The 25905-nt window shown below is 36.7% G+C and overlaps 1 protein-coding gene across 3 annotated transcripts in view; it reads left to right on the top strand.

The window, feature by feature from the left end:
- fstl5 (follistatin-like 5) overlaps window positions 1-25905 on the top strand; it is a 186918-nt gene that overhangs the window by 30940 nt on the left and 130073 nt on the right. For all 3 annotated transcript variants that reach the window (XM_017307175.1, XM_017307174.1, XM_008421086.2), the window contains exons 2-3: window positions 1839-1980; window positions 11936-11966. In XM_017307175.1, coding sequence (XP_017162664.1) covers window positions 1839-1980; window positions 11936-11966 — 173 coding nt within the window. The remainder of the gene's footprint in view (window positions 1-1838; window positions 1981-11935; window positions 11967-25905) is intronic.

Here is a 25905-nt window from a genome sequence, read left to right on the forward strand (position 1 = left end):
CAACGGTCATGTCGCATTTTATCTGTCATTAATGTCATTGACGGGAGACATGCGTCTTAATTCTTATGAAAGAAGTCTGTCAGTGAAGCTCATTGCATGTCCTGCTCCAGCTGCACATCTAAACAAACTGCAATCAAAGCTCCACATAAGACCATTGTTTTTAGTTGTGCTTCATTTTCTTCATTTCCTTCATCTTGTAATGATATTTACTGGTGAACAAACTTTAAAAGCGATTCACAAATGACGGAGCTCATTATTACTTCCTTAAATGGTGCCCTGCTGTGTGACGTCAACATTCCTCTGGCTGGCAGGTCGCCATGGTGACATAAGGTTTTTACACCAAAATCTCATTGTGGTTGGATTAAACTAGTAGTATTAAAAAATGGGATTTTCAGCAAAAAATTTGTATGGAGCTTCAAGACCTACTGTGTGAATGTAGCTGTAGCCTTACAGAACCAGGGACTGAAATATTTATTCTTGTTAAAAATGATTCATTTATTTTAGGTGTAGCTTAAGATATGGCTAATATTTCAATTTTTTTTAGCATCTTAAAAAAACTGCTGCAGGCATTATTGATCTGGTAAATGCAATAAGAAGCAAATTTTCTAGGGAAGAATATGGTGTGAAATGTATACAAGAATATTCTACAGGTTAAATGGATATAATTTTAATTTTAACAAAAGAAAAAAGAGGTAACATATGCTAATGCACAGTTAATCCATGAACCTGCTCCTGTATATCCACAGATCTTTTGGGGCTTAAAAATTCTGAGAATGAAACTAAAACTGTTTGCGTTCAAAGCTGAAAATGTGCAGGAACCTGAAAGCGTCAGAAATCCGAGGGAGTCAACAGAAGTCGCAAAGTCACAAAAGTAAAGTTTGAGTGTTCACTGTTGGTCCAGAACATCACAGTGACATGCTGCTGTGCTGGTGGAACCTCCTAACCTCCTGTGAGTAGCATGTGGGCTCAGAAGTCTGCCGCAGCACTGCCATTGTTGTCAAACTCGGTGTCACTCCAGCAGAACAAGGAAGCGGGGTCACCAAGCTGCTGTCAGTCATCTCTCTCTATTGAAGAAAGATGAGCAGACACTTGCGGCCTGAGATTGCTAAAAAGCCGTAGCTTGCTCTTTGCCTCTGAACACTGAGTAAAATGTAAAAACTGTCACAAAGACTTTAGAGTTGAGCTGCGGATGTTGTGGATGTAAATGCAAATACCTGAGGTTAAATGTAAGACAGAATAAATAAAGTTGTTTATTGGATAATGATGCATATTTATTGAAGTTCTTGCTTGTTTACTTGCTCCAACAGAGCTGTTTCTGTGACATTCACAGGGTGTGTTCTCAAAGTCCTTTTTGTTTAATTCATGTCATGCAAAGGTCCGACTTGTCCTCATGCAACATAATGAATAATTGAAAATGCATTACACTAGAGGTGTAAAGCGAATGTTCGCACTCATATAAATATACTTGGATTACATCTGTTCTTGCAGCCGAGTTGAAAATCTTATCTCCCCACTGCATCACAGCTACTTGATTTAAACACTCAGCCTAATTAATCCAAAGCCCTCACTTTAATTGCCTTAATATATTGTCTCTCTTTCGACCTTATCTAGATTTTCTCATGACGTCTATTTCCCCATAATTGATTTAAAAGGAGATGCTATCTCATTGCTGAGTGTGGGGCTCGTATTGATAGCTTTAGTGTAAACCAGCGACAGCTTCGTGGTTCTCATTGTCTACGCTAATTACAGCATGCTTGATGAATTGCCTCAGCCAAACGGTATTGAACCTTTAAATTGTTGCAGAGGAGAGCTCACCATTCTCGTTTGGTTTTTGACAGGAAAAGACCAATGAAGACAGCCGACTGGTGGTGGGTTGCCATTTTAATGGTGGGGATCTCCGGGCTCGGCGCCACTGGGAGACCCGACAAAGAGGGATTCGGGTCGCAGACCTATCGACCAGTCGTAAAATTCCGACACAAGGTATTGATTGCCTTCTCTTTCCATTTGCTGTCCATAATTAGACTTTTTAGCTTTTGCAAAGTATGAAGCTAATTACACAGGGAATTTATTGATGCGTCTCATGTTTTTTTTTCTCTTCAATCCACTTTATATTAATAATAAAATAATGAAAAATCATTATCCCTTCTCCACGGTGGCAGACAGTATTTCCAGAGATATTATCAGATTAATATGAATCCCAGATGAAAATAGATTATTTCTTTTAACTGAACATCTTAAGTAAAAGATGTAATTGAATGCTTATTGACCAAGTGATAAAGTGCAACTCCCACAGGCGAAACCTGCTGTTTTTATTAATTTCTTCTATTGCATTACAAAGCACAAGTTATTACTTTAACCCTGCAGAGTAGCTGCATGCTGTTTTTCTTTGATTTAGTACTAAACAGATGAGTGTGTGTTTATTGGTCAGAAAGCCATTTGTTTGGATTGTGGTCCTTCAGTTTACGTTTCTCATGAGCCTCTTGCAGTTCTGCTTACTGCTAAAGGCGTCTACCATGCAGTCTGACATCCATGACGTCTCAAAGTGAAGACAGGGAGGGAAAAACTGTTGCATTTTTGCCTTTACTTTTAAGCCTGTCTGACACAGCCAAACTAAATATTGCATTTAGCATTTATTTTAGTTGGAGGCTGGCAAGGTGGCAAAGCGGCTTGGAGATGAAAGGCAGCAGCAGTGGTTTGAAAGGTTGGTGGCTGAGAGGAAGTAAATATAGCAAGGTGTCAGAAGGAGCAGATGGTGGGATCGTCATTGGAGTATATTTGAGTTTACTAAGGAGCAAAAAGAGACGAAAATCTGTTAAAAAGACGTAATGGTCAGACACTTGCTGACCTTTTTAAGAAGATTTACAAAAAAATGGTTTCTAATAATTTAGCCTCTGTGCTTTTTTTGACATAAATCCCTGAACATCAGCTTTATTTATTTTAACCTTTTTTTGTTTTTTTCTTTACACAGAGTGCCTTGAGAATAATCTATTCCAAAGTAGGGCTGGTGAAGAAGACGTTTCAAAACTGTTAATTAGAGCTTCAAGCCTAAGGCCCCGTTTACACGACAACGATTTCGGGGGAAAACGGAAGAGTTTTGTTGCGTTTGTAGTGCGCATTTACACGAAACCACCGAATGTTTTCTCTAACAACGGCACAGATTGAAAACGGGTTCCAGACCAGCTCATGCATAGTATGACGCAAAACATAGCTGCTTCCTACAATCCACAGAAGAAGAAGAAACTACTCACAATGCTGGTGTTACTGTTTCCCCATCAGATTCGGTTCCCTCAGCGTCTCTTCACCGCCCAGGTGGCAAAATACAGGCTGCTTGTTCAGCGCTCTTATCTAGAGAACTACGGACCAGGACCAGCCCGGACCAGACCAGTTTAACAGGAGGGGCACCGACTTATTTTGGGGGGCAAAATGAGTCTACGTAGCTGAACATAGACAACAACACCAGCAGCCTACAGGCTACTTGTTAACAAGCTTAACATGCTGTATTGATATTAGCCAGTCATCTTTTAGCTACCATCACCTGCATCCAACAGCTTTACTCAACTCAGTCGGTTAGTTCGGGGGAAAAACTGTGCCAAGTTATTTACGTTTTGCTGGTTTGCTGCCATGATTCTAACACWCACMYRCRCMKSMGCWGCAGCATCAGGTCTCCTTCGCTGCCTCACAGCTGTAAACCCAGCGCAAGCGTCTCAGCGTTCATGTTGCGTTTGAAGGCGGCTCGGAAAAACAGGTTACGACTTGTTAGCGACGGATAAAACTGTTTTAACTGCTGAAAAAGGTAACAGAGGACACGGATATGGGACGTGCAGGAACTCCTATTTTATCAAATTGATATAGGAATAACAGACTGTTGGCCATTCCAAGGTAAACGTGTAATGCTCTCGCGCAGCGAGAGCATTACACGTTTTCAATGTGCACCGTTACTGTGTAAACACAGATCGTAATCAGAACGTTATCGTGTAAACGATCCAACAAAAACGGAACAAAAGTGCCGTTTTTGTTGGATCGTTGTCGTGTAAACGCCCCCTCAGAGGGGGCGTTTACATGTAAACGCCCCCTCAGAGGGGGGCGTTTACATGAGAACATGTAAACGAAAAACATGTTTGCCGAAAAACCTTGTTTGAGCTTTCACGGTGTCTGTAGCGGCCCGGACTGGAAGCTGTTTATTGTTTTTACCTTGGAATGGCCAACAGTCTGTTATTCCTATATCAATTTGATAAAAAAGCATGAGACTTTCTTTAGAATATCCTGAAGGTCACATGGACAGATTTTAAAGCACAGAGATGCATCTGAATAATAGATTCATTATAAAACTAAGGAGCATTGATGCACAGAATCTAAAACTGAAAGTGAAGGAAGCAGCACTCATGTTTGTCTTTCCTCATCTACCATAATCAAAAACATTTCAAAAAATAACCTGAGAAGATTGTTTTCTTACGAATTCTAGAAAAAAAAATCCTGGGTAAATGCTGTGTTCAAGTCTTACATTGATTACATCTCCATATTGGTAAGAAATTGTGTAAACTGTTTTAATTATGTCTGAAAAACAGATATTTGAATGTCTTCACACTCAGAACCTGCTTTAAGCCTACATTTGCTGAAAGGCATTTTAAAGTTCTTTGCTGAGCAAAGTCTAGTGTTGTCTGCAAAACGTCAGTTGTAAAAATACTGTTTCCAGTGGACTTATTAAAATGGAAAATAAAAAGGGTCCCAAAATTAAGCCGTGGGGAACTCCATTTAAACCAAAACAAACATGGAAGCACATTGTTTTCAAAGCTTTATTACTTTTATCATCATTAGTAAAAAGTTTAATAATAGAGCAGCTATTTACTGGAACCTTTATAATTTGCAATTTTCTCAACATTACAACAAACTACAAAGTCTAGAAAATTGTTTTGGATCAATAGAGTTCAGTGCTTTTTGGACTTCCACACAGGAAATGTCCTTTAATCCAAATGGACCACTGAAAAGGCAGCAGGTGGAAAAAAACTATTTAAAACAGTAAGATTGATATTTGCTTTATAAATGGAACTAATATTCTCAATGTAATACAATTTCAGATATACCTGTCAGATAATGATGTTAAGCAAGAAGAGATATAAATGCTCTTTTCCTATTTTTAAGTGGCTTTTGCACTGAATATAGTCTCAAATAACCCTATGGTGATTCATGTAAACCTGATCTCCAATATCTTGTCACTACTTTGTGTTTCTCCTTAACTCATATATTCCAGTTTAAGTCAAATGTTTCACAGACTTTCATAGCTATATCTTGTAAAGCGTTTACTTTGAAGTCTGTGGAGAAGGTAATGTGATTTTCTTTGCTCCGTGTTCACAGCATTTGGCAGAGGATTTCAGAGATGGAACATTTCTCTATCAGTGCTCCAAAGTGTAGCGGATCTTGTGGGAGAAGTGTTTGGTTACCAACATCTGCAGATTCTCCCCCCAAAAATGAGCTTTGGTGAAATGAGACACCGTTTAGGAATATGGAAAATGGATCAAAAAGCACTGCTTTTCAGAGAAAGAAGAAAATACAAAAAAATGTTAAGACAGATATTAACATTTTAAAAGTTAACCTTGAAGCATAAGTTTGATTTTAAAAATAAGTCAGGTCTTTCCATTTGAATTTTCTTTTTTTCTCCAAACAAAACCTGCTGCATTTTGACTTCAAATACTGAAACACAGCCCTTGACTTAGCTGATCTGTTTTTTTTTACTGCTTAAAGACTAAAGATGTTTTTCATGTCTGATAATATATGAAAAATAATGAATTCCCACTTTGTAATAAAATAAAGTGAAGCAAAATTGTTGAAGTATTCTGGATTTGGAAATATACCTTCAATGTATGCATATAGTCCTCTAAATATTGAAACGTATTTGATGATATGGGTATCTAAAACTGTATTCTGCCTCTTTTCATATGTATGATCATTTGACCTTTTTAAAGTCTTGTAACGTTTATTTTGGGCATAGTCAATAATGTTATCAGACAAATGAACTGCCTTTATTCTGGTCAGAATCACCGTTTCTGCCAGAAGAACCTACATCTTTCTTTCTACTCATTATATTTTCTTTTGAAACAAATGTATTCTCTCTTCTCCATTTAGCATGTATATGAACTAGCAGGATGTTGGCATCTTACTCAGCCTCATTTTGTGACAAATGGTCAAAGACAGGCGATGTTTGCAGAGGGGACGAAACTTCTATTAATACACAAAAATAAAGCAATGAGCTAAAAAAAAAAGCATTTTTAAGTTCTATAGTTCAGTTGAGTAATTGCTCGCTTTCCCTTATTATTGAGAACAGACACTAAATGTGTATACTAACGATGCACTATAATAAAACAAAACATGTTTGTGTAAAAAGGATAATACTTTAAATAGGCATGGCTGACAGACAAATATTTACATCGTTTAATTAGAGGCAATGCGGCGGTGTCAGTCAGGTTTCCATCAACTCGTAGAAGGAAAGTTTAAAAAGTAGCCTCAACTAACTAACACAGTTTATTACAAATATCTATTTGTAATACGGTTTCATCCCGTTTTGGATAAGATTATTTCCCACCACAAATTTCTTGTTTGACTTTATTTTTTATGATGTTGTGAAACAGTAATTTTCATAATGAATGTATGTCAGCATGTCGCTGGAATGTGACACGAAGTTACAAAAATGATTTATTTGCTTTTCTGCTTGAATGAAATTAATGCATTAGGCACTTTGATTACATCCCAGAGGAATGTCATTACAGCATCTGCATACTATGATAATTTGTCTTGTGAGGGGATGGAGGTAAACTCTGCTCATCCATCTGCCTGTCGGAGCTGTAGACATGTAAACTCCTGAAAGAGAATGCCACTCTGGAAGCCCTTTCTCTGAATCATGCCGTGTCCCTTTGTTGCCTCTAACTGTTGGCTAGATTGCAGGGAAGCTGAGGTCAGTGACTTGCCAATACAGCTGAATGAGCAGTGTAAACGTTTGGAAAGGGAAGATATTGTGTGATTATACAGTGTCTAGCTTTAAAACCCTTTTTTGCATGCAAATCTGATTACAAGTATACATTTTTTATCACTTTGAATTGCAATGAAAGAAAATGCATTTATGAGGAATGTGCTCCGAGTGACGTTTGCTGTTGGTTTGTCCCTCCCTTTGCTTTGAAGGACGGTGTGTGACGGGCATAACAGGATCAGACATGACCTCACAAGCCTCCCCACAATGACTTCAATCACCAAGAGTCACTCAGCCATAAACATTTGGTCACATGCTGTAGCTGTTTCAAAAAAAAAATCATCCCACCACATTGGGTCAGGTGTAGGACACACATCCTGTCTGCTAATCATAACTGGTTATATATCAAACAAAGTGATAATTTCTGCTCTCAGACATCTCCTGCAAGACCTTGAATGACATAAAGAATCGACAGCCTAATATTGCCTTGTCATGGGAGGTTAGCTATAATTTACAATTTAGGAAAATCTGCCAGCCTTGCTTGACACAAGACAGGAAAGCAATTTCTGCGAGTTTGTCGCTTTTAGATCAAGCTATTATGTCAGGACAAACAAAATGGAGGCCAGGACAACTGAGTGCAAAGCCCGACAATCCAGCTCTGGCTTAGCCACATGGCAAATCTAGATTAGCAGGGGATAACCAGAGAGATGAAGAGGGAGTGGGCGGAGAGCAAACAAGATTGAGATAAAGAGGCTGGGAACAAGAGAAACCAAAGAACTCGAGCGAGAAATGGATTGATGAGTACAGACATCAGAAAGTCGGTTTTATTTTTAATGTGACTGCTGTCCATTCTTCAAGTCTTTCTCCTTTACTGGTCAGTTTGAGTTACTGATATTGATTCGCGGCACAATTTACAATTCCAGGTTCCATATCAATTTTTTTATGCCATTACATTTTTATTCATCAACTATAAATTAAATTAAAAACAATTAAATTCAAAAATGAAACTTGTACATATTTAATTCTCACAGTAACATGTTTTATGTTTTCTTCTTTTTAATTACAGCAAAGTCAAACCCTAAAAAGTCTTAGAAAATGACAATATTACAATGGTTAATAAAATAAAACTTTTATTTATTTTTTTTAAATACTGGTCTTTTGAAAGGTATGTGTACTGGATTAGTTCAGCCTGTGGCTGTCCTGTCATCTTATTCTTGATAAAAGCTGACTTTTGTCAAGAATAAACCATTAACTTTGAGGGCTAAGTTAAGTGATTTTGCTCACTCATTAAGCACAGTGGAGATATAAGCAGGTCTTGGTAATTTTGGTGTTGCCTTTGCTAAGTCTTGTTCGAAAATGAAATTTTCATCTCCATAAATCTTGTCAGCATGAAGTTCCCCAGGATCATTTAGAAAATGTCTGTACTGAATTTGGACATGACAAGCAGTGAAACAATCCAGTGATTGTAGAAACACTAAACCACAAGTAATCTGGATTTTTCTGCCTCTTCACGTTTCTGGATTTTGAATTTTAAGTGAAATCATCCTGGTGAGATGCAACTCTGTTTTGGGAATTGTTTAACACAAGGAATCAGGACTAAAAATCAACACTGGATTTTTTCCTGGATAATCCCTTTTCCCAGATGTCTAACAGTGTTTTTTTTTTTTTTTTTTTACTGGGTAGAAAATAAATGCATCTAATCAGAAAGATCTGTAGTTGGTGATAAACTGGTATCCATTTTTCCACTGATTTAAAATGTGAGCATGCCTGAGTTCCAGTAGTAGAAATTGATGTATAATTAAGCGTTTGTGGAGAACTTAAGACCAGAAACGGTTGATTAGAACGACAAATAGAGCAGAAGGCCTGCAGGAATGAGATGAGCTGTGGAAGACGTGGAGATGGACGTGGTCGGTCAGCCGGTTAGTTTGTTGCGGGGCAGATGAAACAAAAGTTGTGCAGCTGGGTGTTTCCATGTCCCCAGAGTCTCTGGGCAGAAGAGGCCACGCTGCCAGTGGCTCTGGGGAAATCATTCTTTTTAAACAAATCAAGTGTGAACACTGTCTGCAATATGCAAATGAGCCTCTTTTGAAGTGTTTCTTTCCTGTAGTGCAAATCTAAATGTCATCTCCTATAGAGTTGTTGTGGGGCAACCAGCATGGTCCAAAGAGCAACAGGCACTTTCTGCTCTTCCTCCTGTTGTCTTGTTTGCTTAACAATGTTTTGGGAAAAGAAAGGAAATGATTGGCAGGAGAAGGTTATTACTGTTCATAATGTTTTCTTTATTGCATCATGTTGATTTGGTAAATAAAAACAGTGGGTTATGAAAAAAAGCCAACTTGCTCCTCTTCTGTTTTTCTGGTAATTGGTTTCCCAGGTTCCAAACGGCTTTATTCAGGACCAGTTTGGGTTTAATAATTACTTCTATTTATTTAATTCAGTTACCAAGTTTAGATGCAGCTTTTGTTCCCAAAATGCAAAAGTTGTTCCTAAATCTCCATGGTGTGTGTTAACATACTTGTAAATTTAGAAGTAAATGTGATTAATATGTTTCCAGCTTTCGGTGCCAGCAGAGCATGAACAGTGGTATTTTAGGAAGTCTACACATAAAACTTAAATATTAAAACTCAATTTCTGTGGGTGTTTTTGACTCTTATTAGAATTTGATTAGCTGCAGCAGTTCCACATTTGCAGTCCTAAATAGATTATCAGATATCTCTCTACTATGAGAACAACATTACAACACTATTGCAGCATAACTTTAGGAAAAGATATAACATTTCTAAACTTCAGCTTCACTGAGTCTTATTCATCACAACAACTTAGCTCATGTTCAATACATTACACAAATATTCAGCAAAAATCCTTAGAACTGGCTAGTTCGGCTGTATTTGGCAGACTCTCTGTGGTCCATTACTGACTGTAGACTCATTGCTAAATGCATCCGCTCTATAATAATTCCCTGCAAGAACTAGTAATGTCTTTTTTACAAGAATAATGAGCTATCAAAATTCTGCTGAAGAGAAATCAAATATTTATGCTTCTTTAGCCTTGATAGAAACATTTTTCCACAACTTCATCTAGCATCTAAATGTGGACGTTTTCTAACAGGTACTGACTTAAAGTACCGCGGTCGTGGTTCTTCAAGCAAAGATTATTCTGGTTATTGTTGTCAAATTTCTGGTCAAATAGTTTAGAAGATAAAGTACTTGGAAATAATTTGGCCAGGTGTGAGTGAGTATAATAAAATGACATCTAAAGGTAACAATCATGCATAAAAACATAATAGCTAAAAGGGGACTGAAAAAAACTAACAGAAATTAGTCCAGTCTCTTCATGTATGATAAATAAATGGTGATGATGATCAGCCTGTTTCCATAGACAGTATTTTATTGAAGGAAAGAGAGGACTATATAGAAGGTTTTGTCTTTTCTGCTGATAACAAATTTAAATCTAAATGTTGTTCAGACTTTTGTATGACAGAGGTAATTCCAGAGGTTGTTCTTTTTTGTATGCCTCTAAAGTATTTGATTATATGAATCATATTATATAAGGTATATGCAGACAAATATTTAATTTTTTTATAAAAATCTAATCTTTGTGGTATGCTCAGTCAGTGCATTTAAAATGGGTGTCTGTTCCTTCAGTGTTTCTAATTAGGAAGATTTTGTCTCCTTTGATTTTCTGTTTGAATGACGTGTCAAAGTTACTGCATAATTATGGAACAGGATGTGCAGTTGGAGATTATGTAGGTGACTGTTGTATGCAGATGATTCAGTGATGCTCTGCTCATACAGGGCTACTCATCAACCGTATGGAGCGTCTGATCTCATCATGGTTGAGAGTTTGACAATGTTTTGATTGTCAGAAGTGGGAAAGACCAGAATTTCCTAATATTTTTTACAATACTTGGGTCATTGTATATCTGACAGTGGCGCAGTTGGTAGAGCTGTTGCCTTGCAGCAAGAAGGTTCTGGGTTCGATTCCCGGCCCCGGTCTTTCCGCATGGAGTTTGCATGTTCTCCCTGTGCATGCGTGGGTTTTCTCCGGGTACTCCGGCTTCCTCCCACAGTCCAAAAACATGACTGTCAGGTTAATTGGTCTCTCCAAATTGTCCCTAGGTGTGAGTGTGTGTGTGCATGGTTGTGTGTCCTGTCTGTCTCTGTGTTGCCCTGTGACAGACTGGCGACCTGTCCAGGGTGAATCCCGCCTCTCGCCCGAAACGTTAGCTGGAGATCGGCACCAGCAACCCTCCCGACCCCATTAAGGGACAAGGGTGCAAGAAAATGGATGGATGGATGGATGTATATCTGACTACCTGTCTGATGTGAACATTTATAGATGATGATGCTTAATGGGGGCACAAATTAATGTGCTAAGAGATAAACTTGACACGTATACACTACTTCAGTAAAGATTATACCCTTTAAAATCTATTGCACTGTGTGCCATCCATTTGTTGAGGAACTGCAGCAAAGACTGCATGTGGAAATTCAATAAAACAATGAGAAAAACAAGGCTGCTGCTTAAGCTGTCAAGATGGAGCAGTGCAAACCAAATATTTGTTGTTGCAAACAATTGAGAATAAAAGCGTCAAGAAAAAATTGCAAAATAACTTGAATGCTGCAAAAGAAATTGGAAGATAATAATAGCTATAAACTTCTTTTTCTTCATACAATTGGATCTGAACAAAACCTTTACTAAGTGTTCTTACAGCAGCTTTGAACCAGAAAATGCAGTAGACTTGTCCATTAAGTTGAAATCCTTGGGCTTTAGTGTCAACAGTGTAAAGAAGTAACGACTCAATTATATGCTATGTTACTTGAACTTTGCCATAACAGGTCAGTGGTTGAATTTGTTCATTCCTTTGTGTACATAGAAATTGTACTCAGACATGTTTTTCCATATATCAGGATTTTGAATGTGGTGTATTTTATTGTGGTTATTTTAACATAATTGGTTTTGTTCTTACTCCATCAGGATGGAATCCCGGAGAGCTTGCGGGTAAAAGGTGAGTTTCCAAATGCTTTCTTTCCTGTTCATTGATGCATGACTCCATTTTTACAAGATGTGTGGCTGTTATCTAGTTGAGGTCACCCCAGGCAAAAAACATCTACTACAAAACTTTCTTTTTGGTTCTAAGTTTGTGTGAAGCACTTATAAGTTAAATATCTATTAAAGTTTTTGTACACCTCAAAGTAGGGCTGCCCAGACCAAATGTTTATGATTCATATGTTAATAGAATAAGTGATGTCTACAGTTTTTTTCTTTTTCAAAACCAAAAAATAAAATGAAAAAAAGTCATCATTATCAGTGTTTCTGGTGGAAATCATTTTCCACAAAGCCAAATATTTTACTAGAAGCTGAACAGAAAATTGACAGATATGATGGCATTGATGCAGTTGATTCTCTGAACCTATTGAAACTGAAAGGGGATTGTTCACAAGAAATAAAATGTGGAGGTGTCCACAACCTGGTTATAGTTTGTGGATAATTTATAGCATTTCTTCCAAATAATTTGTGTTTTATAATGTCTTCCATTCCAGATATTGTTCAGAAGGGTAGATTAATTTGATCAAAAGTGGTTTGAAGAGGTGAAAATCTGTAAACAAGTGCAGAAAATGATGGGCAATTTAACTAAATCTCAAATGCTGCAAAACAGAAACTGAAACCAGAAAGAATTGCAGGAAAATAGAAAATTGCTATTTTATTAATGATACCTTGTTAAAAATAAGGTGCATGAACTATAATATAGTTTTTCAAGCCATGCACAGATAAATGCGGATTTACTGGTAGAAATTAACCACAGAAAATGCTGCGGCTTCTGGGGATGCAGCTGATGCAACCACAGCAGATCAAATATGGAAAGTTTCATCAATAGTTCCTGGTAAAGATCGTTTTAAAAAGCTGTTGGTGGGACGCCAAGCAGATGTCTCGTACTATAATGGGCCATTTTTTACCAAAAAGCTCCAGGAGCACAAGCTGTTATCCAACTAAATCAGTCAATTTGACAAAATGATGTCATCTCTTAATATGTCGACAAAATCAAAAGGTTAATGCATTCAAGTCCCCACATCCTCTGTGGTATTTTTCTTTTCAGGTTTTCATTATTTTTTTCCATCATGCAAACCAAAATCTGCTTCATACCAGAGTTTTGTGTTTTATTACAAGGCTTGGACTTGAGAGCTGTTTGGCCTTAAAACAGACACAAACATCATCATTCTAGCATGACTTTCCTGTTTGATTCACTTTCTAAATACATACTTTACAGAAATTTGCATTATGTAGCTGCCATTTTCTTTCCTTCAGCATTTTTGGTTGAATGTTGACAAAGTTCAGCATTACCAGTGTGAGACCCTGAAGTTATCATTTCAGTGCTTTTCTGCATTTTATTTTCAGCCTGAGGTTTTCTTAAATTAGTTGAAGTGTTTGTGGTGTGCTCAGCATGCATTGTGGAAAAAATTAGGTGTGAAACATTCGAAGTTCAGAAATTAATTAGATTATATTTAATAACAAAATATTTTGTCAGCTTGAGACACACAATTCATTCTGTGAAGGTCAAATAATCCACAAGTGTTGAAAAGACACTTTATATTAACACTTTAAGAAAGAAAATACTGTGAGAAGGTAAAGGAAACAGTAAAGGCATATGTATGTAATATGCATATGAAGGAAGTAGCAGTTCACATCAATGTTAAATACTCCATGATTAATTTCTGATAAAGTATTTCAGGAAGAACATCATGGACTGGACTCAAGACTTTATAGATTCTGATTCATTTTAAAATTTCAGTGTCTCTTCCATCCTACATCCTGGGAGCCAAAAATAATTGATCTATTCCTAAAACTTCCTTTCATCATTTCCAGAGTTGGCAGTCAGAGGATGTACCAGTAAATACTTTCTGGGGTTGTTTTTCTTTGTCTATGTGGGACCAGATTCAATATTCCTAATGCAAATGTTGAATTTAGAATAAACGTTCTGCCATAAATGTATTTAACTACTCAGTTAAAAAACAAATATAAAACATGTTTAAAAAATTGCTCACGGTGCAGATTTGTGCTTTTCATAAATTCAACCTTCCTGTATTTCTGTCTTGAATTTGAATCCAAAGTTGGAAATTTTAAATTCCAAGTCTGAATAAACAAAACACCCACTGATACTGGAATTACCACTTGGAAAGTCAGAGGTTCCCAACTGACCTTGAATTCATTATGGCTACACTTATCATAATCAAGGTCGCAGAAATTATCAGTTTATTTGCAGTGTGTTTGTATCACTTAGGGCAAGAGGCAGGCCTACTACTGTACTTTATGCATTTATGTATTTATTTATGAGCATGTTCCTTTTTAGAATTTGAATGCATAAAATGACGGACTTTATCGTCCCAATCCCTGCTGGGACATCAACCGCTGGTTTTTTAATTTGTATCTTGTGCAAGCTGAACTCGGCGCAACAAGATTCCCAAATCTACGTTCCAACCTCTGAGACAAATTGCGTGCAGCATAATGGGATTCTTCTTTGCTTCCAGTTGAGGCCAATATGCAAGTAGTTTTGGTAATGCTGTAATGCATAAATGTTGTGAAACTAACTGGGAGGAAGAGGCCCAGCTGTACTGGTGTTGGAGTAAACCTGAAGCCATCTTCTGTTTTTAGTGTTTTTTTTTATTTTATTTTTTATCTTTAACCTCCAAGCTTCCACGACAACTCCATGTAATCCTGCCTCATACCTGAGTTTTCCTCCCAATGCGAAGGAACCTTCTTAATTTTTTGAATCTTTGAACATAATTATCTCAGAAGCCAGTGTAGGTTATCAAAAATACAAAGTGCATAAACAGACAGATATGTGTCTTATCCTTCCTGCCCTTGTTCTGCCCTTGTGTTCAGAGATATATTTATCAGTGTGTTATTTCTGTGTTATATTTATCTGTCCTTGGCTTTTTTCTATTTTATCCTGATAATGCTGTCTCTGGGCATAATCGAAAAAAACATATCTAGATCAAATATGAGCTGGAGAGAACATTTTATTCCCCACTGTGTGAAAAAACTCATTCTGTTCAATCGGAATTACCAACTTTTTTTAACTGAGAGAATTCCTTAGGTTTTAGAACTTTCTAACATACACTCAGGTTGAATTGACATATCATAACAGCTTGCAAGTAACTTTGGTTCATTTGACAGAACTGAGTCAGATTTTTCACAATTCTACCAAAGATATTTGATTTTGTAGCTACTCTCAGGTAGCTACCATTAACCACTAACCAACTCCATCCCAGTTTTTTCTTTATCTTTTGCCTTTTACATTTCTATATGATATTCTTTCATCTCCTGCAGCAAAACACCCACACAATATGATACTACTAACTTCACAGCTGGTATAATGCTCTCAGGCTTACAAGTTTCACTGGTTTCTCCTCCAAATGTATCAATTAGTGATTAGGGAAGTTATTGATTGAGTTAATCTAAACTTGATTGAGCGTATTGATTGACCAGTGAAGTGGCCATTTTCTTAATGTTTTTGTCCTTTAGTTAATTTTTAAACTGAAATTCAGATTTTTTTGATGATCCGGTAATTTTGATATTGAAGTAATGATTTCTTCCTTCTGAGTGAGATTTTGGCGTCTAACTTGGCTAATTTTTTTAGATTTTTCCCAGGTGCTACAGAAGGAAGTAGTGTGTTGGAGGTTTTGGCTTTAAAATAGATGCATGGGAGTGCCTTAATTTAACTAAATGTTGTTGTGAAAATAACCTTTCATAGACTTAGAAAGCCATGACATTTTCATCTGGTTTTTTCTAAACTGTTTAAAGGTTTAGGCATTACAGAGTGTATAAACATAGATTTAAACAAATTAATGATTCTATGAAAACGCATCTTGCTCATTACTCTGGCATTTAACTTCTAACAAATTTTGAAAATCATATCTGACCTACAAACAGGACATGGCATTTAATGATTTAGTGCAATGGTACATCTAAATATCTGGGATTAGCAGTATGTTACACAGTTCCTGTAAAATGTGTGGACAACAGTCAGAGATGGAAATGCAGAGACCCATAAAAACATAGATAAGGTCAAACTGAATCTCTTTTCTCTTGTAATAAGTGTAACTTGACATAAAATCAGAAGATGCAGAATTTAGTAGTGTTGATGCTTAGAGGTCACTGCAGTAAAACGGCATGAATTACATTTCTGGAAGAGGCCATAGTTTTTTACTTCTGAACACAGTAGTCTGAGGTTAAATATGCCAAATCTGCATAAAGCTTCACCTCCTAAAGGAAAAAAAAAACTGCTTTGCAGCGCACAAAACAATTAATCAAATCTGTATTTGGCATCGGAGTTTCCAACCAGTTCCATCTATGAGTAGATTTTTTTGGAAAAATTAATGCACTTATGTCCTCTTGTTGGTTGACAAATGCATCTAATTCATCTTTCTGTCACTTGTCTAATGTATTTTCTGTCTCCTCCCAACAAAAGTCAGTGGAGGGCAGAAGGTAGTCCAGCGGCCCAACAGGGCTGCCACTGAGTGTGTGAAGGGGCCGCTAAATGGACGGACTGTATCCCCATTTTTCTTCACCAGGGAAGGTCGAAGCAGTAATTGTAGAGGGTGCATTACCATAAAGGGCGGCCCCAGCTGTCTTCAGTGATTCAATTCAATACACTATGTTCTGTAAGCGGAGAGCAGGGAAAACTTTGGCCAGTTTTCAGCAAACACATTTCCAGCCTAGAAAGCGAGAACGGTGCAGAGGTTATAAATAATTCAGGTATGTTTTCATTTTAATACCTCTTACTTTTATACTGCAGGGTTAACCTTTGAGTAATACGTAAGGTTTGCAAGCTGTTGTCATATGCCTGCATCTTAAATTGACAACAAAAAAAGATTTTCAAGAGTTCAAAATATAAAATATTCTGGTGACAAACAAAGCTAGCTAGAGAAAACACTTTGCACCGTTCTATTGTCAATCAGTTAAAAGAATACAACTAACATCATTCTGAGAAACTTTATTTATAGCTAAAAACTGTATCAGTCAAAGATTGGTGGGACGGACTCCAGTCTCTCTGAAGAGGGTGAACTGATTAGACAGCATGGCATTCCTGGAATAGTTTCTGCTAAAAACAAAGCATCTGGTGTTGTACTATGATGAATTATGACTATTTGTCTTTTCATCCTTGAACGTGCCTCAGCCTTTTGTTTCATTTAGGCTGTGATAAACTATCGACCCGGTCAGAAGTATTTCTGCTTTGCTTTTTCAATTTGAAGCAATTAAAAAAAATAATGATTGACAAATATAGATTTATTTTTCCTTTATTTGAAAGAGAACACTTTTTCCAAATGCTAGATTGAAGAAATGCAGAAAACCAACAAATAGAGCCATTTTCTAGGGTGCTCTAATTGGAGTCCCAGTGTGCACCACAAAAGTTTAGCTTGTTATGCAATCTGCAACAAGACCCGAGGCTGCTACTGAAAGGAAATTTCCTGAAGATCGATTGATTTTTAGCTTTATCAAACACCCAGCGGAACTTGTTAAAATGATCTCCTGCCCTTATTTCATATGTATGAAAATCCAGCGATGGTCATTCTCTAAATGAAAGGTATATAAATGAGAGTTCACAAAACAGAAATATTCCCATATTCACAGCAAACATGCTTTGAGTGAGCCTATTAACTAAAGCAATATTCCCTCTACCTCACTTTGTAAAGACTTACAGAAATCAACCAGAAAAATAAGAGTACATAATCAATGGACCTTATTTACTCAGGCAGAGCTGCAGAAAACACAACTAGTCAGTTATTGAATTAACACCAAGATGAACAGCAAATCCCTGAAGGCAAAGCAGAGCTGGGGTTCATAAACATTCAAAGTTCAAAGCAAGGGTTGAACAAGTTTTCAACTGCTCATTCAGAAAAGATGAAGATATTTTTCTAGACAAATTACTACATTAAATCAGTGTAATTGTGCAGTAGTTTATAAAATGTTGCTTTGTTCAGAGGAATGTTGAACATTAAACCAAAATATTTGTTCTTGTCATTGCATAAAATAACTTACATTAGGATAATTGATTATATAGTTTTATATTTCTGGTTGTAAGTCTTTACGAAGGAAGGTAGAGGGAATGTTACTTTAGTTAAATAAGACTCACTGAAAGCATGTTTTCTGTGAATATGCGCCGATTTAACAACGGAAGCTTGTTTTTCATAGTTGAATTTTAACAAGTAAAAATGAAACTTGAGGTGGAGTCCAGTAAGTTCTGCCTTGGAGTGACCTCCATGTATCTTAACTTTTGGTCTCCAGATCACATAGAAATGTCTTTTAATTAAATCAGAACCTCAGAAATTGGGTTTCCATTGAAACTTAAGGCAGCAGAGTCCATTTTTCATTGGGTTTATAATACACAGTGGTGGTTTCTGATATGGGCGACATGGGCAACTGCCCAGGGCGGTTGTGTTTTGGGTTTTGTTATAACAAAACATTTTTTCCTTTAGTAATCTTTGAAGAGATTATTAGATATCTTTAAATAGAGATAAATGTAAATAATTACATTTATCAGGCAGATTCCTGATAATTATTGATTTCATAGAGTATTTCTTTGAGTTTATTTTCAAATTCCCTTACATTTTTATCTTTCAGTTGATTGTAAAAAAATATTTATCAAAAGAAATGTACATAAATGTCATATTTTTATGTAATAGAGACTAGTTCCTAAGAACGTAGATTTTTTTCTCTAGTAGTTTGCCATGAATTGGTTTATGAATAGTATAATCTAACCTATCTCCATAACAGTAAACAACAGTATTTTTCCTTAAATTTAATTTTGCAGCATGCTCCATTCTTATGTTTATGACACAAAACTGGTTTTCAGCCTTTCTCAGAAATCAAATTATTGCAAAAAGCCATCAGTTTGCTTCTGATGAAAATCATATTATGCACTGAATGTGTATAGTATAATCAGTTGAAGAGAAAACGAGTAAGATCACTGGTTGCATGTTCCCAAAGACTCATCATGCCACCTTTAAACAACCATTTATCATCTTTGAGTATTCTTATTACTGCGCTGCACCGTTGAGGTGAAACCTTTGCACCAGTCCAAGCTTCTTGTTTTGCTGCCACGCATAATGTTTGTGCTCCTAATCTGTGTCGTCTCCTCTTCTCTAATACACTGACACAATGCATTAATTTGTATGCATTGCAGTCATTTTACCTCCACCAGACCCAAGTCCATACCAGACACACATGAATAATTCAAAAGCTGAAAAAAACATTGAGCTCTAAATTGTATATTAATTCTAAAATTGCACACTACCCCCTGGGACTGGGTTACAATTTTAATAACTTGTCACAGCTAAACCAAAGAGCAGAGCGTTTCGGTGCTTTTCTCAGACAAAATTATTTGACTCCCTGTTGTTCCATCTCACTACACATTATTATCAAAATTTAATTTGTAATGGTCTTCATACGGTTCGACTCGAGTCAGTGTAGAAAGAGGGAGTACAGTTTTTTTTTTTTTTTTAGGAATGTGGGGATGAGGCATCTTAAAAGGGATAGTAGGACAGAAGTGTAGCTTTGTTGGTTTTGTTCCTTAGGTACCTGCAGGACTGTGTGGTCCTGAAAGTCACCTGCAACCTTTGACCACTTACCCTTAAAAGTGTAGTTCAGGTTTTGGGAAGGAATAGATGAAGATGGTCAAAGCAAAGGTTGTTTTGAAGAAGATTGTCTGTTCATAAGAGCACTCAAGCTACCTAAAACAAACATATTTATACTTTTGATAAGATGGACAAATAAACACATGGAGACAAATTAAAACTGTCTACACCATAGTAACAGATTAATAGTTCATAGCTGGAGTTTGTAAAATGGGTCTGAGGAACTAACCGTAGTCTCTGAGAGTACGAGTTGATGTGTAAGGCTCTGACAGCTCTGTTTAAAATATTTAAGAGTGAATTCTCGAAGTAACTGGTAACCAGTAAGGGGAGCTCAAGATGGATGTCGTGTGCCCCCCTTGTTCCAGTTAGCAGTCTCACTGCAGCGTTTTGTCCCACTGGAAGACAACAAAGTTCCTGTTTGAGACAAGAAAACCAGATAAAGTTGTAAAATGTATCCCTATGGATGGAGCTTCAGTATATCCTGAGCCTCTGAATTAGCTTGGTGAGACTTTAGTGCCTCCCACATTGGCAGTCCATCTTCCTCCCCGGTTATAATTGCACTCGCATTGTGGTCCTGATAAAAGTCAATTCTAATTAGTCGGCCAGGATAAAAAAGCAGCAAGACTCAGCATTTTTAACAAGTCAAATGTTTTTTTGTTTGTTTGTTTGTAGACATTGGCTTCCAAAGAACCACACATTTTTTAAGATATTTGTTTTATTATTGGATAATTTGACTTTTAAAAAATGCATTTTAAATTACTGCATATGAATGACTGAATTATACAGTTTCAGACTTAATTTAAGAAAAGGGGAAATATAATCTGTTCCAGCTTCCTTACAGAAACCCTTCTTTTCAATTTTTTTGTCCTACACATGCAGTCACCATTTGCACAGTTTGTTTTTATGATGGCTATGAAGGAGAATGCTAATGTTCTCATAAACTGACTCTACCAGGCCATTAGAATAACATTTAGGAGCCATTTTGCCGTGTACTATTCTGACAGGCAATTTGTTTTCAGGTTTTCTGGTTGCTTAATGAACTTTCAGTTAACATTAAAATGCTCATCTGAAAATAACACAAGGGTGGGAAAAAAAAGGTGAGTGATGGGTGTCATGGTGATCATCAGGACTGCCAAAGGAAGCAGAACCTGCTGCATATTTAACAGGATCAACAATATTCCCATCAACACTCAGCTCCAGCGTATAAATGACTCCCAGGATGTTGATAAGCATAATTTTTGGCAAACCATATCCTAAATGTGTAGAATTAAATGGAGTGAGACGAATCTAATTGAGATTCATCAATAATTCGTAGTGATCTGCATGAACCCTTGCTACTTACAGTGGATAATGATGAAGGCTTGGCAATAGGAGCGCTGCCGTTTCCATCTGAAGGTCAGCGCAGTAATCATAGGAAGGAACATTATCCTGAAGGTCGGTTCCTGCTTTCAGCCAACATTAACTTTAATGCACCTTTCATCTGAATGGCAGGACCGCATCGATGTCAAAACATGAAAATTACCCCCCAGAGCTGCACGCTATCCACTCAGTTATTTTATTGTATGTAGTGTCCAAACTAACTGTTACTTTTTAAAGTTATGTGCATTTCCCTGCTGGTATACATTCTAAATATTTTCTTTGAAGTCTTGATCCAAAATGCTTTTCTAACTCCGCCATTAATCATCTTGGAGCAGTGACAGCCTCCTTCAAATCCAGGACTGTTTGGGATAAAATTGAAACAGGTTAAAGGAGGAGGGGGAACTGGTTGGGGTTTGGTTTTCCTAACACTTTGCTTCCAAAACCTCCTAATTGTATCTTGTTTAGTCTCACTATTTGCATGCAGAGAAAGCAAGTGAAATATTATGCATGCATAGTCTTTGTGTGTATGCTTCCACTCAGCAGGGAGTGTGGCATATAGCTGCAAATTAAAGAAAAAAACGCAACTAGAATTTTGATTTGTCTTCTTTCATGTTTTGAGATCTGACATGGTCTTTTATGTGTTTCATCATTGTGAGAAAACAGTCCTTTCCTGCTGCTTTTTGTTAGACGTGAGTAATGTGAGCTTTAATGTTTTCACCATTCAGTTTAAGTCCTAATTCTTGCTGACATGTGCTTGCCTTTGGAAATGGCCTCTGTCATTTGTAAATTGTGAACGGGTGAAAGATGAAAGCCTCAGTTTGAAGCAAACAACCATACAACTCCAATGGAAGAATTGTACTATTACTTTAGAGCCATGAAGCAAATAGAATTACACAAAATGAAGTCCTTGTAAAACATAGCCTTGTCCCAGTAAATGTTATGTAGTTCAAAGTGCTTGCTCTAATAAACCATAACACAATAAGTGAAAACAAATATGTTTCCACAAAGTGTGAATCATACTGTGCAAGGTATAATTGTGCAAGGTTTTGTCTTATTTTTAACATAATTTCTGCCATCTATATCAATTACAAAGAATTGCATCCAGCAGCCTGAACTGCTGATTAGTCTTTGTGGTCAAACATCACCTTCAAACTACTACAAAGTCAATCTGCCAGGAAAACAAACCCTCAACATGCAACAAGTCCAAACCTACACACCTAATTATCACAGTCAACCTCACAAAACTAAAATTCACATCAGCTCTGTCTTCACCATCAGAGAGGACAGTAAAGGATTGCTTTGCAAAAAATTGATTCTCTGGTCCACTTGTTGTTCAAACTGTGCCAGAGTTCATTCAAACTGAATCAAGACCGAGCTTTGTAGGTGGACCAGTTTGTTTTATGGTTTACATCAGAGTTCGAGTCACACCTCCATGATCAAACTGGAGTTAGATGGAAGCAGACCAAATGGTGGTGTGAATGCTCTCCCTCTCTGAACAAATCAAACTTCAACATTTAATGAAGTTAATGCTAATAATAAAATTGCATTTGGTTCAGCCATCTGGTTTGGTTAAAAAATGCAGTTTAAGAAGTCGATGTGTTACCTTTTAGTCTTGTTTTTTAGATGTGAATTTAATATTTATGAACAAATTGCTCTTGCTTGTTAGACACAGAGGTGACTAAGAATATCAAAAGTTGTCCCTAAAAACATTAAAATAGAAATGTTAGTTTCAGGAGAAACACCACTTACAATATGACGTAGAATCTGGAGGTTTGAGCTGCTCCTGTGGTGTGGAAGTTCATTTATTGACTACAAAACTGATAAAAGTGGGAGATTAACATTATAGCTGTTTAAGAGTTGGTACTTTTTGGATTCTGAAATCCTAACGTTGCATTCATCCATGTTTAACTTTAATACTGGAAGAGTTTCTACATACCCAAAAGTGTAACACTGTGGCCTTTTTCTACCTTAAAAGCTGGAAGATTCCACTGTAAAACTGATTAAAATTTCCTTCCTCAATTACTGTACAGACTTCACTAAAAACGCCTAATAAACCTGTTCTCGCAACAGAACGGGGAAATCAGTCAGGGGAAGACGAGCTGCTCATCTGTGTGCGGTTTGCATACCAAACAGCCCACTGTAATGTGAAGTAGTAATGTCAGAAGCGTGGGGTACTTACAATTAGTCGACAATCTGTGATAAATGGGGCTGTTGGTGGGAATGCTCTCAGTGCTGCGTCCTGATGTGGACAGAATGAGAGAAGAGCCGAGCCCACGTACAGTCATTAGGAGAGCAAATGAAATGGGACGGAGAGTTGCCAAGTGGCTGCCAGGTGCTCTCATCCTCTCTCTCACACATGCTGTGATCCAGGGATCGACACACACACATATACGCCGTCGGAGGCTGGAAGTAATGCATTACTTTTTGACTTGTTTCTTTGGTTCACTACAGCTTGACATCTATCGTTACAAAGTTTTACTTCTCTATATTTCAGACCTGATTGGCTGATGCCTTTTACTGCTTTTGCACATATGTATGAAACATAAATAAAACTATCTTTGTTGCATGCAGAGGTGCTCAAGGAGATTTGTCACTATGTTTAATCTACACAAGTGTCTGTTTTCCCAATAGATAAATGATTAAACTGCCAAATTAATTATCTGTGATTTAAAGTTGTAAATCAAAGTAGTATGAGAATCTGTACAAGGGAGATGTTTTATTAAGCAATGAAGAAGACAGCTGGGATGCAGCTATTCATCTTTCTGAAAAATTGACAAGCTAAACGATATTCCGTGGATAGTTAATTTATAAAGTTTTGATTCATTTTTGCAGCGAATCTTCATGGCAGTTTATTTTTTGTTAGAGTTGTTGGACAATCTTTCATTTTTGTCTGTTTTGAAGGCTTGATGACTTGAAGGCATTTAAATTCTGCATTTTGCAAAATCTACCCACCTGCTGTCACTTGTGTTTTCAACGAACTACAAGATGATTTATTAGTAAGCTCAACCCATCCTACATGTCTAATACCAGCAGCAGAAGTACTACTGATTTGTACTCTGTGTTAAAAGGTTAGCATGTAAAAGGAATGCCATGATTCATACAGTAATGACAGGTGTTTAATGTGCTTTATAAAAATACTGAATTCAAAAAAACCGCAGCCACATAGATCACATTGTGGACTTCCAGACACATGGGATATACTTTGGTTATAAAATGTTAATCCAGCTCTCTTGTTCAAATGTGGCACTATTGCCAGTGGGTTGATCAAATTTGCATGCCAAAATTAATCATAATTTTCCAGTGGTTTGTAATCATTGCAATTCAGATGCCCTTTGTATGTAAATCTACTTTTCAATTTCTAAGTAAACAATTACTACTCATTTCTACAACAGCCACATGATTGTAATTGCATTACTTTCTTAGCCTTTTCTTTTTTTTGCTGACAGCTTAACTTTAAATACTTAACCGAACATTATTTTATATGTTAACATAGTAACTGCAGTGGTTTGACATCTGGTTGCTTTATTTCTAGTTCACGTTTTACTGTATAAAAATTATTAAAGACTTCCAAAAATGGAAAGCCAAGAACAGACTCAAGTTTAAAGGTTTTTATCCTGGATTTTAGTGGAAGAGTGCACTATAGAAGCTCACTGGGGTGGAAGCAACATCATCAATGTTTCAAACAAAGTGTGTTGCTCCGCTTCAAAGGGCTGAAAGAGCTCATGCCTCAAATAGATTTTCATAAATTGTTCAAGAGTTGTTTATGCCACCAGGAGTGAAGGTGTTGTCACACTGCTGCAATTACCAGATGGTAAAGTGAAAAAAGATTGTTTCAAAAGCTAATGCAACACCTCTGTTACCATTGCTGACGGAAAAGTAAAATCTACTTTTTTAAGCTTCATATCTTTTGTCATGTTTTTCTCTCAACAAATTCCTGGAGTATTGCTTTGATTACATAATACTTATATTATGTATGTAACATAGCATGACAAAAGATTGAATTAAAAATACTGTTTAACATCAGAAGACTATCAACTTAAAATATAACATCCCAATTAAAGAAACCAAGTATTAATATCTAAATGTGAATTGCAGTTGTGAGAAAATGACATTACTTGAATGCAGCATTATTTTAGTTGCTGATTCAAATTTTTTTTTTAATCTCCGTTTCTTATTTGATAGCCAGTTTAACTTGGTGAACTGAGTGAAACCAGAACCTCAAGTGTTGTTTACTACACTCTTCTCTCTCTGAGGATTTAGAGTAGTTGTGATGGAAAAGATCAGATAAATGCAAGTCCAACAGTCTCCATTTAGAGAAGGAGAGAAAAACATGACAGAAAAAGAATCTTGTACATGTCAAAAAGATTTCACAAAATTCTGGCAACATGTTGCCTAAGTGGATGTGGGCATTCAGATACAGAATGAAAACTGTAGTTATCGAGTTGTATTTTTAAAGGCTTCATACAACATGCTTTTGAAATGTTTCTTTCAAGATGATAAGTTTTATATTCATCTTTAAATTGTGTTGGCCATGTTAAAGTATATCTGATGTATTTTTACATTATGTGTAAATGCATCAAGGAATTACTTTCTTCAAAATGATGTTAGAACCCCAATGCTCTTTGCTGAGCCTGACTAAAAGTTATTTTTATACCAGGATGATATATTCCCATGTCAATAAGTAGAGGACTCTAATGTTTAATACATAGTTCACAAAGCATTGTTTTTGAGAATAAAAGCACGTTGACATGCTGCAGTAATGCACACCAAAACGTTGCTAGCTAACCGTCAATAAAAAAGAAGCACACACCTAAACTATCAGCCTGCTTCTGTGTGCTAAAAAGCCTCTTCTCATGGAGTCGAGCTCGGTTGGTTGGCCTCCAGTAATGTAGATGATTGTTCTTACGCTCATATAAACGTAAAACGAGTTTATGTTTGAAGGAGCCAGATGTT

This window comes from Poecilia reticulata, linkage group LG10 (genome assembly GCF_000633615.1).
Source record: "Poecilia reticulata strain Guanapo linkage group LG10, Guppy_female_1.0+MT, whole genome shotgun sequence".
NCBI lineage: Eukaryota > Metazoa > Chordata > Actinopteri > Cyprinodontiformes > Poeciliidae > Poecilia > Poecilia reticulata.